The sequence below is a fragment of the Diplotaxodon limnothrissa genome, linkage group LG2 (assembly GCF_057381915.1).
Source record: "Diplotaxodon limnothrissa isolate DT_005_m linkage group LG2, D_limnothrissa_male_GT1.1, whole genome shotgun sequence".
Classification (NCBI taxonomy): domain Eukaryota; kingdom Metazoa; phylum Chordata; class Actinopteri; order Cichliformes; family Cichlidae; genus Diplotaxodon; species Diplotaxodon limnothrissa.
The window spans coordinates 23,557,165-23,577,377 of NC_140597.1; the positions used below are offsets into that span (position 1 = coordinate 23,557,165).

The 20,213-nt window shown below is 40.5% G+C and overlaps 1 protein-coding gene across 1 annotated transcript; it reads left to right on the plus strand.

Annotated features, from left to right (window-relative positions):
* Positions 1-6,626: 6,626 nt before the first annotated feature.
* sting1 (stimulator of interferon response cGAMP interactor 1) lies at positions 6,627-14,284 on the plus strand. The gene is made up of 6 exons (XM_085368500.1): positions 6,627-6,853; positions 7,337-7,529; positions 11,583-11,691; positions 12,114-12,358; positions 13,489-13,675; positions 14,055-14,284. The coding sequence occupies exons 1-6, from the start codon at positions 6,627-6,629 to the stop codon at positions 14,282-14,284; spliced, it is 1,191 nt and encodes a 396-aa protein (XP_085224626.1).
* The last annotated feature ends 5,929 nt before the right edge of the window (positions 14,285-20,213 follow it).

Genomic DNA, 20,213 nt, shown 5'->3' on the forward strand with positions numbered 1-20,213 from the left:
AGTGTCATGTATGATTCTTTTTCCTGTTTGCATCCCCAAAACAGGAAGTGGAACCATTACCAATGCTGATTTTCCAAAGTGCGTGCACATGCTTTTAACGTGTTGGTCTCTGTATGGCTGTATTTCGAAAAAAAATGAAAAAGTGTTTACGTTTGCGAACACGAGCAGAGCCGAGCATCAGGCAACGGCGAGAATATGTTTTTGATGTGCAGTGTGGCGGCTTATCTGCCAGCGAGAGATGTGCGAAGATAATCTCAAGCTGCGGTCTAATCTGAGCCTCACCATCCTTTCCTCCTTTGGAGGAGAGTCCCATTTTGCTTTTGTAGCACCACACTGCAAGCATACGCCACTTGAAGTCAAGTGGCAGGAAACCCCTCTGCCTGCCCATCCACCCAAAAAAGAAACAAAGAAACCCCCTCGTGGCTCCAAATGTGACCCGGGATCATATTTGAAGTGTTTCTCCCACCTGTTGTGTGTAAATAGAATAAATAAGAGAGGTTTTATTGCACATCTTGATGCGTTTGGTCACAGGGTCTGCAAGATGCAGTCTATGGTAACGTGGGATGCCAAATGTACTGTATGTGAGGGAGACGCAGAGGTGGGGGAGGGGAGTTGAAATGTGAATTCAACACTCTATTCATTCTCTTTCTACATCCTCCTTTCTTCCCGAGTTGCTGTCTGCTAAAAAGACAGCAGTGACTGCCGGGAATCTCCGGCCTAATAAGCAGGAAACGATATTCCACTGAGGAAACACTCTTCTGGTGAAGGCAGAAGCCAAGACAACAAGAAGAAGTCCGAAGGGGGGGAAAGGGTCTTTGTAAAGCATTTATATTAAAGCATCAGTGCATGCAGAGTTAAGTTCTTTGATAATAATGTGAAGATTATATTTGTGCTCTGTGTTTCACTATAGTAGGATTTTCTTTTCTTCTTGTTTTTCTGGCTAATATAAATGAACTGAGGTATGATGAAACATTTATTTTGTACATAATGTTAAAAAAATTTTTTTGTATTCATTTTGCGTTCGATTTCATTGGGGGTTATTTTTGCCACCTTTTTTTCCTTCTTCTTTTTTCACGACCTGTGTTTCTGGTTTCTTTCGACGCTGTACAGAATGACGACTCACTTCTATTCAAAGTGTCAAGTCCACATTCTCTCCTCTCTTCTTTGTCGATGTACAGGAGTTGTTTTTAAATGATAAATATGAATAACGATAAACAAATATTAAACTAGCATCGATGAATGACCATTACTATATACAAAGGCACAGGCATTCAGGCAGCCAAAAGCATGATTGCATGGTTAAAATTTGCACTGTTCAAAGCAAAAAAGCAGCAGACACATTTTAACGGGAGGCGTGTTGCCGTCACAACTTAAAGGAAAAAAGTGTACTCTCTCTCTGATCATAATTCTTGATGATTCCTCTTGTTATTTGATGATATTTATGAGTCTATGATTATTATGATTCTATTTATTATGGACATTATTCTTAATATTAAGCTCTCTCTCTCTCTCTCTCTCTCTCTCTCTCTCTCTCTCTCTCTCTCTCTCTCTCTCTCTCTACTGGTTGCTCTTCATGTTGCGTTGCTCCTTGGTTGATCTTGTGCTTCTCTGGGAGAGGTGAACCCCCCTTGGGAGACCCTGTGCCATAGAAACTGTGCCACGGTTCTGACTTTCTCTGTCTCTTGTTCAATCTCTCTCTCTCTCTTTTCTCTCAGCTTTCTGTTTTGACTCCCCCGGTCACTAACACTGTAAGCATGCCCCATGGGACGATCCACTTTTTTACTCTTGAATAAAATATGCATGAACCTTTGGTATGGATACAGAGCCTTTATTTCCTTGTCACATGTTTCCTTACCAATATAATCACAGACACAAATTGCAATACAAAGGACTAACTCTGATGTTTTCAGAGTTTTTATCAGTTTTTAGCGTTAACTCGGTTTTCCTGGGTCTTTTCCCGTGTGTTTTGAATACATCTTCTTTTTTTTGGTACCGGTACTGGTTTTATTTTGTTGTATTTATCCGCAACACCTTAAAGGCCGGTCCGTTAAAATATTGTCGGACATAAACCAAAGATGCTTATAAACCAAAGATGTGAAGATATTTCACGTCTCATCCGAGAAGCTTCTTCAGTTCTAGGGTCAAATGGTGGAGAGTCCCAGATTTAAGCCCTGTGGGAGTGTGAAAACGGGTGTAAATCACAGAACTGAAGAAGCTTCTCGGATGAGAGGTGAAACGTCTTTAAGCAACTTAAAGAAGTCCAGATGCTTTTCTTTCCAAGCTCCTTAGACAACTAACTCTGATCAGAGCTGCATAGAGTTAGAGCACCTGTTCTGTGGGAAATGTGAAAGATGCCACACAACAGAGACATTTAAAGAGAAGTAGTTTAAGTAGTTAAGATCTGAGCAAAGATCAAGTCTTAACATGATATCAAATATACATTCGTTTAAATAAGACCCCCTTTAAACAAGCACTTTGGCGACAGTGGGAAGGAAAAACTCCCTTTTAACAGGAAGAAATCTCCAGCAGAACCAGGCTCAGGGAGGGGCGGGGCCATCTCTTTCAAAAGGTTGGAGGTGATGAGAGGAACAGAGCCAGACATTAATATTAGCTGATGATTAAGAGAGTGGGGCAAAAATACATAGAGAGGTTGGTGAAGAAGAAATAGTCAGTGCATCACAGGAAGCCCCAGCAACCTAGGCCTACAGCAACATAAGGGAGGATTGAGAGTGACCTGATCCAGCCCTAAATGTAGGTTTTATCAAAAACAAAGGTATTAAGCCTAATCTTAAAAATTGAGAGGGCATCTTTCTGTTGAATCCAAACTGGGAGTTGGTTTCACAGAAGAGGGGCCTGAAAGCTGAAGGCTCTGCCTCCCATTCTACTTTAGGAACAACAAGTAAGCCTGCAGTCTAAAGTGCTCCACTGGGTGACACAGTACTATGACATATTTAAGATAAGATGGGGCCTGATTATTCAAGACCTTGTATGTGATGAGAAGGACTCAAAATTAGAATCTAAATTGTACAGGGAGCTGATGAAAAGAAGTTAGTGTGGGAGAAATCTGCTCTCTCTTTCTAGTCCCTGTCAGTACTCTCGCTGCAGCGTTTTGGATCAACTGAAGGCTTTTCCAGGGAGTTTTTAGAACATCCTAATAATAATTCATTACAATAGTCCAGCCTACAAGTAATAAATGCATAAACCAGTTTTTCTGTATCACTCTAAAACAGAATATTTCTAATTTTAGAGACATTGCAACAAAACAACCCTGCATATTTGATTAATATGCACATTGAAGGACAGGATGGTCAAAAAATACCAAGATTCCTCACTGTGTTACTGAAGGCCAGGGTAATGCCATCAATGATGTAAACAGAATTGGTCCTAGCATGGAACCCTGTGGAACGCATAATAAACTGTAGTGTGAAGAGGGCTCTTTATTCACATAAACAAATTGGATATTAGATACATATCATTGCAGTGCAGTGTCTTTAATTCCTTTAATAAAATATTATGTGGTCGTCTGCTGCTTTACATGCTGTGCATTCAGAGATGCTCTCCTGCACAACTTGGTTTAATTGAATGAAATCTAAGTTACTGCATTTTTCCTATTAGCTCAAAGCAGACCATACTCTGGAAACCCTACAGATGGCTGTGTGAGAAAATCCCAGATCAACAGTTTCTGAAATAGTTGGACCAGCCCATCTGGCAACAACGTCTCAGAAGTCACTTTTCTTCCTCATTCTGATGCTCAGTTTGAACTTCAGAGATCGCCATGACCATGTCTGCATGCGTGAATTAGATTAAAACAAACTTTATTAACCCCTCGGGTGGGTTTCTCCGCATGTTGCAGAGGTAGAATACCAAATAAAGGGGAACGAGAGAGACTGAATATAAGCATAAATATAGCATATATACACTTTTATATAAATACAGAATATATAATAGGGATAAATATGAATACCAGTGAAATATAGTCTATGATGAAATGTAGATTGCACAGGTCTATTGCACATTTCAACTATTGTGAGTCTGTTGCACAGTGATTATTGCACAGTCGACTATAAAAAATATTGCACAATAAAAAGCACTACAGCTTAGTTGTTCCCGCCCTCCTTTGTCCTCCTGTTTCCCCTCCCCCTCCCCTCCAGCGAGGAGTTAAATAGTTGGATGGCATGTGGGACAAAGGAGTTTTTAAGTCTGTTGGTCTTAGACTTTGGGAGAAGCAACCTGTCGCTGAACAGACTCTTCTGGTTCCTTATGGCCGTATGCAGAGGATGCCCACCATTGTCCATAAGATATTTGTGCTAAGTAGCAGCTGATCAGTTGTGACAGAAAGCAGCTCACTTTGCTTTAAAGACAGAGAGTGTGAATGAATTGCACACACATATCCGACTAAGAAACTGTTACTGGTAAAGATTACTCCTGCTTAAAATGTCTAGTAATTTATGTTTAGGCCACATCCGAACTGAAACTCTCCCAAATGCAAACTTAATTAAATAAAAATTTGCATATGAGCAGAGTTTCCAGCATGCACTGTGCAGCAGTTAAACTCTTCGATGCGTCTTACACAGCACTCTTTGTTCTTCTTTCAGTTTTATGATTCTGTATGACAAAATTCACTAATACTATCAAAAGTATTTCCACATCTCTGTAGCTAACCATACATTTATGATACACGTTTACATGCTTCCTGTTTGTAAAGAGAAGTGATTCCCAACCACTGGTCTGTGAAAACCCGTTTTCATTTTTAACGTTGTTACCCTAAACCCTTTGAAGATGAATGTGGCCATTCTTGTGAAAAAGTAGAGTGCAAAGTTACCAGCTAAAGACAGGAAGTCAGCAAAGTGCACCCATACACTTACACAGACACCAGCTGATCAAGTCTAATTAACACACAAATAAAACACTTGAATTTCCTTCCTCAAAGCTCAAACATCACGGAAAGATTAGTTAGTAGAGTTAGCTGCTTACAAAGTCCCACAATATATTAAAAATATCATATTCTACTAAAAAATGCACCAACACCACACGCTGTATCACAACGAGTACGCCAAGCCGAAGAGCATTAAAGACAATCAGTTCCAATTTACTGGGAATAACCAAAGTAAAGCACCCAACTAACCAAGCCATGCTGACTATGACTCTGCTTTAGGAAGAAGAACAATATAATGTGCACTGGTTTAAAAGAAAGAACCAACGGACATTAAAAAGCCAAGCAAGACTTTTTTTGATCCCACAGCAGGAAAATTTGTGCGTTACCACAGCTCAGGTACAGATAGCAGGATGAGCACTTCAGTACTCATCTACAAGTACTTTATAGGAAGTGACAGCAAACAGTGATAACAGCAACCACTGTGTGCAGCATGCTTGCCTTGTTGGACTAATAAAGGTAAATAAATTCAGTTCAATTCAATGCTGTTGCAACATTTGAGTCATATAAAATGCTTCCAAGCTTTGAGACTTTTATGGACTAAATAGGAGTTAATGTTCACACATTCAGTTCAAGCTCAAGTTACCTCTCCCTCCCTCTCTCTCATGTATACGGTAGGTCTTTGCTTCACCCTCCCAGCAGCTGAACGAAGGAAACACAATGAAAGTTTTATTGGTGCAGAGCCAGAACTTCCTTGAGCGTATTAGCTCTCTACCCGTCTCTATTTTTTCACTTTCTCTCTCTCTTTCTTTGCCACTCACTCTTTACCTCTCTTTTACTGTGGTAGTGAGAATATTTACGTGAAATGAAAACTGAAATTCCTGTTATAGCATGAGGGGTGGAGACAGAGAGAGAGGAGAGGCACAAATAGAGCAGACAGAGGAAATCTCTCCAGTCTGGATCACAGCAGGCACATCAAGGTGAGTCCCTTCATTTGCATCTTTGTCTCTGTTGTAGTTTTATAACATACTAACAGACAAACTGCACTCTGTTACTTACCACAGCTGTCTTCAGTGTTCACACTGCAATGAAACGTGATTACAGACACGTGTAACGTTAAAGTAAAAGGCTGCAGCTTCTGTTTAGAGGGACTACATCAAATCAGCCAGCTAGCGGGCATATTAAGTGTACCTCATTGTGCTTTAACACTCTTCAGTAACACCTGTAACACTGAAGTGTTTTGGTGAGAATCTATATTGTCACACGGCATCATTTTTGCCCTTTGGCACTTCCCTTCTGCCTTTTATGATTGGTGCAGTGCTGTGATGGCTGTCAGGATACCAGTTTTGCCTTAACAGGAGAAGAAATTGCAAAACAAACCTGCGCATAACCAGTTTTTCAATAAGCAGGTTTCAGCTGCAGAGGGTTCCTGTGGAAAAATGAACCCCACCCCACCCTGTTGGTCTGATTTGTTTATGCTGAATGACTACAGTCCACCTGTTCACTTCTTCTGTAGGTAGATTCAAGCTTTTGTGTAACAGCTGATGGTGCTCACGTCTTTTAAAGTTATAGAAGTTAAACAAATTTGTGTTAAAAGGGTTCAAACCTCCAAACATCCACAACCATGCAATTTGTTACTCCTGATGATAAACTTTAATATTCCAGACCAGAAGTTAGACTTCAATAAAAGCTTGGGTGAACTGGCTCTACAGTATCTACTTTTCTGTAAGCTCTATCTTTTCCTTCCTGACAGATGCAGTGTCCTCGAGAACAGGATGCTCTAATCCCTCGGCCCCGTGGGGATTTACCTAAACTCTGTGCTGCGGTTACAGCTGCCGTAACTATAGGAGGCATGCTTTTATTCTCTCCTGAGAAGTTGCTTGGCTGGATTGCCATGGCAGTACTCATGCTGACTGGTGGCCCTTTGCTACATGGGCTCTGTCTGCTGGCAGAGGAGCTGATATATCATTCAAACACAAGGTGAGAGGAAAGGTGTTGTAATACATTAACTGTATATGAAAGATGGCAGTAGCTCCATAACATTACTGTTAGCCTCAAGTGGCCACTGAAGGAACTGCAGTTTTTGACTTTGCTTCATTTTCAGCGTCAGAAGTTACAACTGATTAAAGCAGTTTAAAACCATTCAGTATGCTTACTATCACTATATATAAAACAAGAGGCTTGGATCACAGTAACAACTTAGTATCTCCGAGTTCATTGATTTATTTCCACAAGCTGAGACTTTACTGTTCGTGAGTACTGTGTCACTTCTTAGGATGATTTTTTAGTAAAGATATTTCTTTCCACAACTGGTGGAGCTTAAAACTGACAAAAAACATGTTTGCTGCCAAATTATTGTTAGAGATACCGAGACAGCTTTTTTAAAGTAATAATTACTCTGTATAGCAGCAACACGTGTTAACGGGGCCAAATTTGCCCTTCTTCCTTCCATGTTCTGACCAGATATCGAGGACAAGGGATGCTAAGCCACATGCTCCCTGCCTGTGGTTTGGGGGGCAAGACCCTGCTCGCTGCTGGTGTGGCAAGCCTAATGCTGTACCTGGCTGGACATCATCTACCACACAAATGCAACATCTGGGAACTCCTTGTCCTTGTGTTTGTCCTTTACCCACTGTTGAAAGTCTCTGGAGTCCTGGTGAGGTTACAGACACGTCTTCATTGCACATCACTGTCTTTCTCTTACAGGGCTTTCAGCCTTTACTAATTATTAAGTATATTATGACAAATATAAAACTGTCACCAAAATGTGAAGAAGAACCACCATGAATTCATGTCTAAAACAAGTATTTTGTTGAAGCAATATCAATTAAAGCAATGTGTTTGTGTAATACCGAAATTTACCACAAGATGGTGCAGTTTTTGAACAAACAAGGGTGAGGTGCAGAGCTGTAATTACACAGGGATAGAATTGATGAGGCGATGGGAAAGCTAGGTTAAGAAGAGAGGTGACAATCAGCGAGCAGCAGTACAGCTTATACAGACTGAAAGTGTGGAGGACGTCAGGAGTGGGTGGTGACGTGTGGTGAGGTGTGGGGCAGGAATGGTAGATGGGTTCTAGGTTGGGAGCTGGGATTTTATTAGTTATTGGCTCTGAGCCCCTTCTTGTTTGCAGTGGTGATGGACAGGTTGAGAGACGAGGTTAGGCAGGAGTTTCTGTGGACTGTGAGGTTTAAACATATTACTGGTCTAGAGTGGGAGGCAGGTGGAAGAGAACCTACTGAGGTGGAGGTGTGCACTGGAGAGAAGATGACTGAAAAGAAAAAACAGAGTAAAGGAGTTTAAATACTTGAGGTTAGAAAGAAAACCGTCTGGACTTCTTTAAGTTGCTTGAAGATGTTTATCCTCTCATCCAAGAAGCTTCCTCAGTTCTAAGGTCAAATGTTGGGGAGTCCCAGATTTAGCCTATGTCCACACTAATACGTTTTCATTTGAAAATGCATCGTCTTCTTCCGTTTTGGCCTCCCATCCACACTGAGACGCCATTGTCATTCAAGGAAACTCTCCTAAGCAGATACATTTGAAAACGCCATTTTCGCGTTGCAGTGTAGACAGTGATGAAAACGATGACACATTTTAGTCATGTGATGCAGTCATGTGACCAATTAAACAAAGATAGCGGAGGGCATTATACAGCGTTTGTTTTGTTTGCTCTGGATTTTGACAGCCCTATTAAAGATTAATATCAGTCTGTACATGCTCCGGATAGCTTTTCTTCAAATTCTTTAATTCTCACTCGCTTTTTTGCAACTTTGTAGTTTTGTGTTACTCGCAGCAACAACTCCACCTCATTGTTATTCCATTTAAAAAACTCGGTGCTTTTCCTCGACATTTTGCCGCGACGTTTCAGAGAGCCGGAAAGTAAATAAGCAGCACACAGAAATGAGGCAGATTTCTCTTCTTGCGCTTCACACATGCGCAGTACTGAAACGTAAGCGATTTCGTCCGTTTCAATGTGGACGCACAACTCTGTGAAAATGACTGAAAACGATAGTGTGGACGGGGAGCATTTTCATTCGATAATGCCGTTTTCAAATTTATCCGGGCTAGTGTGGACGTAGCCTTAAGCCCTGTGGGAGTGTCCCCCCCCCAAGAGGGACAAAGGACCCCCTAATGATCCTCTACTAAAATCACACGAGCCAAGGTGTGAAAACGGTTGTAGATCACAATCAGCCAAGGTTTCAGGTGAACTCATTGTGAAACCTGGCCCAGGATGTGAGTGGGCATTAAGGCGTCTGGGAAGGGATCTCAAAACTGGATTATAGATGGCAGACATTTGGTGTCGTAAACCACGCCTCTGTTCAAAGAGGGTCGTTCATAGGACATAGTCATAGAAATCATAGTGGACACAGATGTTGCTGCTGTTCACATCATGTAGAAATAAAGCAACACTTGGGACATCCCAAAAAGACGCTGAACAAGTGGAACATCTGGGAATGGAAAATCAAGAAAAAGTCGTAAACAGGCTGCAACACAAATACAGCAGCACAACTCTTTACCACATTAACATGTCGAGGAAGTTGAGGATGCACTACACAAGTGCTGCTACCTCATTTCAAATGTTGTTCACACAGCACTCCTCAGTAAAGTAATTCATCCTTCCAAAGAAATCGAGTTCTCATGATGATGAATGTTCTCTCCTCTTGATCCAGCTGCCACTGTTGCACCCAGAGCTAAACTTACATTGCACACAGTCATTAATTAGCAGCACTTCTGGAATGTCCACCAGCCTGTCTATACTAGAAGACTTTCACTATGAACATAAACACGGAGCTACAGGCAGGTCTGCACTCGCCATGCTCAACAGTGCATGCAATCGTCCCAGCAGCAGTCTGTCTTTACATGCACTCAGACAGTGTGGGATCTCAAACATAAACTACCAGTCCCAAGTTTCGACACACCTTCTCATTTGATGCTTTTTCTTTATTTTCGTGACTCTTTACGTTGTACATTCTCACTGAAGGCATCAAAACTATGAATGAGCACATAAGGAATTATGTAGTAAACAAAAAAGTCTGAAATAACTCCAAACATGTTTTAAATGTTAGATTCTTAAAAATATCTGCCCTTTGCTTTGATTTTGCACATTCTTGGCATTCTCTCGATGAGCTCCATGAGGTCGTCAACTGAAAATTTTTCCAACAATCATGAAGGAGTTCAAAGGCATGCTGAGCACTTGTTGGCCTTTTTGCCTTCGCTCTGTGGTCCATTTAAATCATCAACGGTGTCACCAGTAGTTCACGGTAGGAACCGTGTATGTAGAGACCATCCGTTCACCTTTTCTGCATCTCACGGCGGCTGGAACCAAAGATTTGAATTTTGGACTCATCAGACCAAAGCACAAATGTCCACTGGTCTAATGTCCATTCCTTGTGTTTCTTGGTCCAAACACATCTCTTCTGCTTGTTGCTTTTCCTTAGTCATGGTTTCTTAGCAGCTATTTGACCATAAAGTCTCCTCTGAACAGTTGATGTAGAGATGTGTCTCCTACTGGAGCTCTGTGCGGAATTTATCTGGGCTTTAATCTGAGGCGGTGTTAACTTGAGATTTCTGAGGCTGGTGACTCGGATGAATTTATCCTCTTGGTCACTTGGTCTTCCTTTCCTGGGGTGGTCCAGTTTCATCATAGTGCTTGATGGTTTTTGCGACTGCACTTGGGGACACATTCAAAGTTTTAGCAATTTTCCGGACTGACTGACCTCCAGTCCTTAAAGTAATGATGGACTGTTGTTTCTCTTTACTTAGCTGGTTGGTTCTTAGTTCTAACTACTGTTAGAACTCATAATATGAACTCTAACAGTTGTCAAATAGGGCTGTCAGATGTGTACCAGCCTGACTTCTGCAGAACACACCTGATGGTCCCAACCCCATCAAGAAGGCAAGAAATTCCACAAATGGACCCTCACAAGGTGCACATGTGAAGTGAAAACCATTTTAGGTGAATACATCATGAAGCTCATTGAGAGAAGGCCAAACGTTTGCAGCGCTGTCAACAAAGCAAAGGCTGGCTACTTTCCAATTTTGTTGTAGTATTGTACTAAGTATGAATGAGCAATGATAATAAAGAGTTATCTTAACTTAAATACTTTCAGGAGAATTATCAATAATTCTTCTCTTTGCTACATATATCAATATATCTTGTTTCATATATTTGATGTCTTCAGTTTGTATCTACAATGTAGAAAGTAGTAAAGACAAAGAAAAACCATTAAATGAGAAAGTGTGTCCAAACGTTTGACTGGCAGGGTATTTGATTACATTTTAGTAGTTAAAGCCTTTACTGAGAATTCACCAACCTGACAATTTGATCTCAGTCAGAGCTCGGTGTGTGTTTGTGGCTCACAAAAAAAAACAGCTTTAAAGGACTACACTACAGAAAGACCAGTCCCTCCCCGGGGCTTTACCTGATTAAAACTGAAATGGCATTTCTTGAGTAAAAATAGACTCTAAACATGTCTTCATCAGCAACAATGACCACTGCGTTTTGCACAGATCTCTTTTGGTCCAGCTGACTGTGTCCCTCATGCTGAATTCAACCTAAAAATATATTTGTTCCACATGGAAAAGGGCAGCTTGGGTGAGAGGATGCCCTTTTCTTTCGCCTGGCACCTTCAGCAGGGTGTCAGGTGGCTCCTGAGCATAGGTGAAGTGTTGTGACATTGTTGCGGCTGTTTCTGTGGTTGGCATGCAGGGTCCGTCGGCGGTGGAGGTGTCAGACATCTGCGAGGGGAGGAAGAAGAACGTAGCCCACGGCCTTGCCTGGTCCTTCTACCTGGGATACCTGCGACTGGTGCTGCCACGTCAGTAACATGACAACATCTACAAACAAATCATGTTTTGCCCTCATGTGCTGTTAAATTCAGTGTGTGTCCATGTGTGCAGAGGTTTCTCCCTGTTAAAAGGGAGTTTTTCCTTCCCACTGTTGCCACAGACCTTGCTCTAAAGGGGTCACGTGAATGTTGGGGATTTCTCCGTTTTCTCTGTCTTCAGCTTACAATATAAAGAGCCTTGAGGCAACTGTTGTTGTGATTTATATAAATACAAGTGAATTGATTTAAATAAATTTATTAACCAGTTCAAGTTGAATCTATTAAGCTGCTAGACTCTGCCGTCTGTTCTTTTTGGCTCACAGGGTCACATTGCTACACTTTCTGCTCTATTCTAGAGATGGAGGATGAATGTGAATGAAGAGATCTGTTTCTGTGTTTGCGTGTCTATTCAGATTTGGAGCAGTCCATCGCAGGGTTTTGTGCCACACACCAGTTAAACAACACCAGTTGGGGTCGTGGCTCCAGGAAGCTCCTCATCCTCATCCCTCTCAATGCCAACATTTCCCATAAGCTGGAGGATGAGGATGAAAACATCCAATTCTATGACAACCTACCAAACAACGAGATTGACAGGGCAGGAGTCCGGGGGCGGGTCTACAAGCACAGTGTGTACCGCATAATGGATGAGAATAGGAAGGTATGCAAGCATAAAGTAACCCAGGCATAGTTTTGTTTGTTTTTTTACTTGATTAATGTGCGTCCGACTGGACTGAAGTCCATATTAAAAATGTTTGGTCAGTATTAAACAGCTGTAAACATCTCGTGCAGGAAATGAACTCAGCATCGGGGTTTTTTGCTGCAAGTGTGGGTTGAAAGACTCATGCTCATATTTTTCTCCTTTGATCAGATTTGCAAAGATTGCACAGTTTAAATACGACAGACAATGAGAGTCACAGCAAAGTGACAGACTCAAGGGCCTTTATCTCATAATTTGCTTCAGTATCTTAGAGAACATCAGCGTGCTGTGTATCCAACGTGTTTGATGCAAATCTAACACTGACTGTACTCACAAGCAATAGTTCAGTCAAAAGAAAGGAAGTTTGGGGCGACATGAAAGCATTTGGGGTTTCATTTAGGACTAAAAATAGCCACAGATAGCTCAAAGTGAATGGCTTTAATTTACTGCTGCAGACATTACATGGAATCATGTTATTTTTACATATATATGCATATATATTCAGTTTAGTGCATATTTAATATTCAAATAAACGTAAACTTGCAGGACGTGTTTGGTGTATGCTTTTATGAGTGTGAAGGGATCCGTGCTGCGAACCGTCCATGCTGAGTGGCCAAGTGCTAAAGTTGCTCTTTATGTTACTTTTGCTGTAGCTTTAACATCATGATCTTCCTCAGTGAAGCCAGGAAATCCTAACACCTTTACACTGTCTGCTGAGCTGATCTGATCATTGTGACATTATTTCACTGAATATTTATTTCTGGATTACGACATACTATAAAACAGACTCCTTATCATCTGATATTTCTTATACTTTGAAATAAAGAAGTAAAATAATCTACCTCACCTTTGACTATTTCCCTTCAATAGCACAGCATTGATACGACCTCCTGGTTAAACCAAAGAATCCACCGGTGGAGAGCTAGTTTGTGAAAGCGTAGTAACAGCACCATCTAGCTGTAAAACACGAGAATCAAACATATCTGAGAGGAGAGTGCTGCAAGCTTTTAAAGGATTATCTGTCCGGGAAATATATCTTTCCCTGAGTGTCTGTTTTTTGTTCATGTCTATGTGTGTTTGTGTGTCAACAGGTCCATGAGTGTGTGGTGGAGTATGCGACGCCTCTGCTGACGCTGTACAACATGTCCCAGGAGAGCAGCGCTGGTTTTGGGGAGCCTGAGCGCAGACAGCAGGTTCTGCTCTTCTTCAGGACCCTGCAGGACATCCTGGAGCATTCGCTGGAGTGTCGCAACCGCTACAAGCTCATCCTGCTCAATGGTAGTGTGTGTGTGTGTGTGTGTGTGTGTGTGTGTGTGTGTGTGTGTGAGAGAGAGAGAGAGAGAGAGAGAGAGGGGGGGGGACTTTGTACTCCCAGCATGACACAGGCTGCTTTTAGGAGGATTTTAGCTTTCAGCCTATCCACTTTCCCACAAAGATGTTGTGGCTGTTTTTAAAGGGGTTTTGTTGCTACACTGGAGTCTAAATGTGACACAGTATGAAGCTGAAATGAAATATGTAGGTCAGAGGATCAGTTTCAACTCTGGCCTCATGTGAACTCATATTTATCTTTCACTGTGTAGTTCTTCGATTGTTATAAAGCTGAAAACATGGAATTAACAACCAGATAATCTTCTTCTTCGTCTTCATCATTTTCTAGATGAGCAGGAGGATGATCCTCACTTCCTGTCCAAGGCCATCCTCAGACACTTGGAGCAGCAGGAGAGAGAGGAGTTCTGTCTTACACCAAATCCTCAGCAAGAGAGGGCACACCCATTTGTGGGCAATGCACATTCTAATAACGGTGATGTGATGAGCAGAGACCCCACGCTCATGATCAGCCTGGAGCAACCTCAGCCTCTGAGGGTACCCACGGAGGACACTTACTAAGTCAGCAGACAAAGATGAAGACCAGCGCTATGGAGGACCAGAAGGGCCACGTGCATCAAAATAAAGAATTTTGTGCTTCAATAATAAATTTGTCCAAATAATATGCATTTTATATTTAATTTTTTAATTATTTTAGTAATTTTAAAATTACTAAAATAATTTATTATTCAATCATTTCATTTAAAATAAAAACACTATTTATAAATCATTATTTCAAAATCCCAAATCTAATCTATTTGCTACGGTGGCTGGGAAGTGCAAAGCGCAACAAATTAAAAAACGGCAACAAATTAAAAATCCACAACAAATTAAAAAACGGCAACAAATTAAAAAACGGCAACAAATAAAAAATTCACAACAAATTAAAAAACCGCAACAAATTAAAAAACCGCAACAAATTAAAAATCCACAACAAATTAAAAAACCACAACAAATTAAAAATCCACAACAAATTAAAAATCCACAACAAATTAAAAAACCGCAACAAATTAAAAAACCGCAACAAATTAAAAATCCACAACAAATTAAAAAACCGCAACAAATTAAAAATCCTTGACGGAAAGGGATTGTCTGAAATACCGGAAGTGGAGAGTGATGTCACGAGAGGGGGCGTGGCCAGAATTTTTGGTTGAGGCGCCATGTTTCTGGGCCGAACAAAGCGCTAGCGAAAGAGGAGCGAAAGTACACGGATAACACCAGTTATGGTTCGTACTTGCTGTGCGGTCGGTTGTAAAGTTAGATCGCACGACCGGCAAGGGAATAAGGTTGAAAATGGTTTATCTTTTCATTCTTTCCCCACCTGGAAGCAACATGAGGCAGCTCATGTATCGGATGTTACCAAAAGAAGGCGTCTAGTCTGGATAGCAGCTGTGAGACCAGCTGATATCCAGTTCGATTCCATCTCCAAATATCTGTTGGTGTGCTCCAGACATTTTCATTCCGGTAAGTTATAGATATGTTCATATCACTCTTTATCGGTCTTTTAAGTCTGACATCACTAGCCGTGTCTTGGCTCAAACTCCCAAGAGCACCTGCAGGTCCATAAATCACACGATCACTGTGGCATCACTGAGTGTTGAAAAACTATCTAAAGTCTTTCATCTGTAATAAAATGATCAGCGTTCTGCTCTACCATGTGTAACAATTGAGTTTATCATCCAGGCATCCATGAAGACGAAATTAGCAGGAAGTTAGCTCGCTAGATTCCATCTAAATACAATATAGCATGTCCTAACTGAGGGATTTTGGAAACAAAGTCAAACGTACAGCTCTGCTATCACTTCCAACATAAATGAAGACAGAAAACTAAACAGCAGTGACGTTTGTAGGGTACTGAAGTTTGGCTAGCTGGTGTAAAACGATGTGCTACGTGACCGTTAGCGGCACAGCTATGTTAGCATAATATAAACACTAACTTTTTCCACTTAATAAAAGTTATCGTGAGGATTCTCGGTGGTCAGAAACAAATGTAATCGCATCGCAGGATGCTGTAAACGGACCAAACTCCAGCCAGGAGAACAACTGAGATAATCCATCCACAAGGATGAATAGGGTTAGTCATTCATATACTGCTGCATGGGCTGGGCTGTAGCTACATCGTAAGGTTTTAAAAACTGAGCTTTCAAATGATTAGTGGTGATAGAAGCAGTGGGAAGCCAACAGTGATCACTGACTGTTTTTAGGAGTTTTTTGAGATTAAATAGAAGACAATACAAAACATTAAACATGTTAACAACACAAAATCCATATTAAACGCAGACTACTTTAGGCCTGGAAGCAGGATTTGTCACGCCACCACTTAAAGACCAGATAGCCTATTAGTTTTCTTTTCGATGCACTCTGAGGTCATAGCAAATTAGAAAAAAAAACATCCTAATGAGTGATTTTGCAGAACTACGTGCTATTTATAGACTTGCTAATTATTTGGCATTATTGCAGCAGACCAGCCAATGAAATGGATGAAACATCGTGACTGGGTTCCAGCGCTACACAAGGGACCTGCTTCAAACATACCACCATGCCAATACTTCTTCCATGTGAGGGTGAAGAGGTGACCCTTCTGGATAAGATGGTGAAGGTTTGCTGCCGTTTTGATGAACAGTGTGGTAGTAAAACCAGGGGAAAATGAAACTTGCTCCTGTTAAATATTCTTAAGTCTTGTGCTGTATAAATAGCGGTAATTTTTCAGAAGATAAATTGAAGTAATTGATAGTAAATTAAGTAGTGTTAGTAGTGGGTGATATCGTGTAAATGCTGTCATGATTTTGTGTAAACATTTTGTCTTTTATAAACTATAAATGACATGGATTCTACATTGTAACTGATGTGATATTCTATAATAAAAAAGAGGCAAAAATTAGTTTGTTTCTTTATTGAACTTTTGAACAGTGGTACTCAGTCAGTACATATTCAGTAAATGCAAATTATTTACATGGCAGTGCACTTCAGGCATAAATCTAGACCCTTATATAAAACATTATGGGTCATTCCCACAACCCACAGCTTTACTGTGCTCCAGCAAAGTATCCAATAGCAGTGACAACTCCTCCACAGTAGCAGGTGGGATTTTTCTGTTTTGAGGACGGCTCCTTTTACCTTTCAATACGGATGGTCTGTTTATGTTTTGATCCAGAGCAGTTTTTGGGCAGCTGAAGAGGAGAAGTCTATCTTATGGCCAACCTCTGGCTGTATCTTGGTCATATTACCCAGCAAAACCCAGTATGCAGGTTCATCTGTAACAGCCCTTGTGCCACAGATCCGCATTGTTGCTTCTACTTTAAAAAGAAGAACACCGACATGGCTGCAGGTCTCCACGACTCCGGCCATACAGGTGCAGTGGGCGGCTTCAACCTTCCCTGTGATGCTCACAATGACCCATGGCTGCAATGCTGGTTCATTCAGTCTTTGAGAGTGCAGTACCTGAAACATACAAGTTACAAGTTAATTTAAAGACAAAGACTAATGAGCCAAGGCCAACATAAATGTGTTTTATCTACTTTCAAATCCATTTATCATAAATGTAACAAAATGTTTAGAAAGTTAGCACATACATGTAATTTTCCATTTTTTTATGTATCCATCTATAGAACGCTGCATGTTATATTCCAAATCTGCCTGTTCTCTTTCAGAAACCTGACTTCAGAAAATGAAACTAAAGTATGTAATCACTTTATGGAGAAAGCATAAAGTTTGACTTTAGGTGACAATTATGGACACGTAATATGATAAGGAGATTCTGCAGGTCATTAATCAATGTATTATAGTAAAAAATGTATTTTTGTGACACAGGACACAAACACGGAAGCAAGATATGTAATTAGGATTATTTCTAATAAATATGAATAAATAATTGCAATTTCTTTAACCACTGAGAATAACTAAATCCTTCAGAACAATGTCACATCAATGCACTCTACTCACTATGGCTACGTTCACACTACAGGTCTTAATGCTCAATTCCGATTTTTTTGTCTGCTTGTTCACACTACAAATAAAATGTGACAGCAAACACGCTCCTTTGTGAACCCTCAAAGTGGCCCACATATGCAAAAGCAGATGTCACACACAACACGCTCTGTTTAGACCCAGACCAAACAGTATTGTTTGACTGATGCCCCTTAAATATAAAGATTTGTTTCAGACTTTGCTTTAAATTATTTTGTTATTTACATATGGCCTAATAATTATCCTTATTGCCATTTTAGAGAGGAGCGGTGCTTCAAAGGATATGCAGATTTCTGTCAGAATCTGCAGATTATACAGTATAAGTAAAATGTTCATGTTGTCTTCCCAACAGTTTCACTAACATCTACACGGGATGGACACGAAGCGCCGTTGTTCCTGACCACCGAGAATCCTCACGATAACTTTTATTAAGTGGAAAAAGTTAGTGTTTATATTATGCTAACATAGCTGTGCCGCTAACGGTCACGTAGCACATCGTTTTACACCAGCTAGCCAAACTTCAGTACCCTACAAACGTCACTGCTGTTTAGTTTTCTGTCTTCATTTATGTTGGAAGTGATAGCAGAGCTGTACGTTTGACTTTGTTTCCAAAATCCCTCAGTTAGGACATGCTATATTGTATTTAGATGGAATCTAGCGAGCTAACTTCCTGCTAATTTCGTCTTCATGGATGCCTGGATGATAAACTCAATTGTTACACATGGTAGAGCAGAACGCTGATCATTTTATTACAGATGAAAGACTTTAGATAGTTTTTCAACACTCAGTGATGCCACAGTGATCGTGTGATTTATGGACCTGCAGGTGCTCTTGGGAGTTTGAGCCAAGACACGGCTAGTGATGTCAGACTTAAAAGACCGATAAAGAGTGATATGAACATATCTATAACTTACCGGAATGAAAATGTCTGGAGCACACCAACAGATATTTGGAGATGGAATCGAACTGGATATCAGCTGGTCTCACAGCTGCTATCCAGACTAGACGCCTTCTTTTGGTAACATCCGATACATGAGCTGCCTCATGTTGCTTCCAGGTGGGGAAAGAATGAAAAGATAAACCATTTTCAACCTTATTCCCTTGCCGGTCGTGCGATCTAACTTTACAACCGACCGCACAGCAAGTACGAACCATAACTGGTGTTATCCGTGTACTTTCGCTCCTCTTTCGCTAGCGCTTTGTTCGGCCCAGAAACATGGCGCCTCAACCAAAAATTCTGGCCACGCCCCCTCGTGACATCACTCTCCACTTCCGGTATTTCAGACAATCCCTTTCCGTCAAGGATTTTTAATTTGTTGCGGTTTTTTAATTTGTTGTGGATTTTTAATTTGTTGTGGATTTTTAATTTGTGGATTTTTAATTTGTTGCGGTTTTTTAATTTGTTGTGGATTTTTAATTTGTTGTGGTTTTTTAATTTGTTGTGAATTTTTAATTTGTTGTGAATTTTTAATTTGTTGCGGTTTTTTAATTTGTTGTGGATTTTTAATTTGTTGTGGTTTTTTAATTTGTTGCGAATTTTTAATTTGTTGCGGTTTTTTAATTTGTTGTGGATTTTTAATTTGTTGCGGTTTTTTAATTTGTTGCGGTTTTTTAATTTGTTGTGGATTTTTAATTTGTTGCCGTTTTTTAATTTGTTGCGCTTTGCACTTCCCAGCCACCGTAATTTGCTAATAAAATAGCGAATTCACGAGCTAACAGGAACGGGAAAAATGCAGGAAATGGAAAATGTCAGAAATAAATCTGTCTTATTTAAATTGCATTTTAAAATTCTCTTTTTTAATGTGGAAATTGAAAATGGTTTTTGAAATGAGTTTTTTATTGGGAGTTTTTATTAAGTATTTATTAAAGGATTCATTTTGAAATATTGATTTTTATTTTAAATCTCCAAAAGTTGATTCTGTTCATCTGGACGTAGCGTTTTGTGGGAGAAACATTTCGTCACTCATCCAAGTGACTTCTTCAGTCTCAGCTGACTGCAAGTTTCCACAATCTTATAAACAGTACATTTGCATAATGACTGAAACCAGCCCACTGAGGGAACTTTGGAGGCTTTGGAGTTGACGTCACGCCGCAATGCATTGTGGGAGCGCGGCACCATTTTCGGGGTCTACGAATCAAAACAAACACAGTGTGTTGGAACGACGATTACAAGACGCTTAAAAGCAGCTCAAAAGAGAATGGACTGTATAGAGACCGATTGCGTCCAGAGGCAAAGCAGCTGTACTTGCAGAAAATAGCGTGCATTGGAAATGTGGACCCGTATGAAATACAGCCGTGGAGTAGAAACCCTGAAGACCAACCGCTATTGACGTAGCCTGATATATTTCATACTAGGGCTGGGCGATATATCGAGTTTTTTAAAAATATCGATATATTTTCATACGAGATATAAGATGTGACAATATCGTTTATATCGATATAGTCTATGTTACGTTGTGGAGCCGCAGGTTTGCCTCTCTTTCGT

Bases quoted from the DNA above. Each gene is read 5' to 3' on its own strand.
- sting1 (XM_085368500.1), top strand. From the start codon at position 6,627: ATGCAGTGTCCTCGAGAACAGGATGCTCTAATCCCTCGGCCCCGTGGG. The intron at 11,692-12,113 runs GTCAGTAACATG...GTGTCTATTCAG, and splicing joins CCTGCGACTGGTGCTGCCAC to ATTTGGAGCAGTCCATCGCA. The intron at 12,359-13,488 runs GTATGCAAGCAT...GTGTGTCAACAG, and splicing joins TAATGGATGAGAATAGGAAG to GTCCATGAGTGTGTGGTGGA.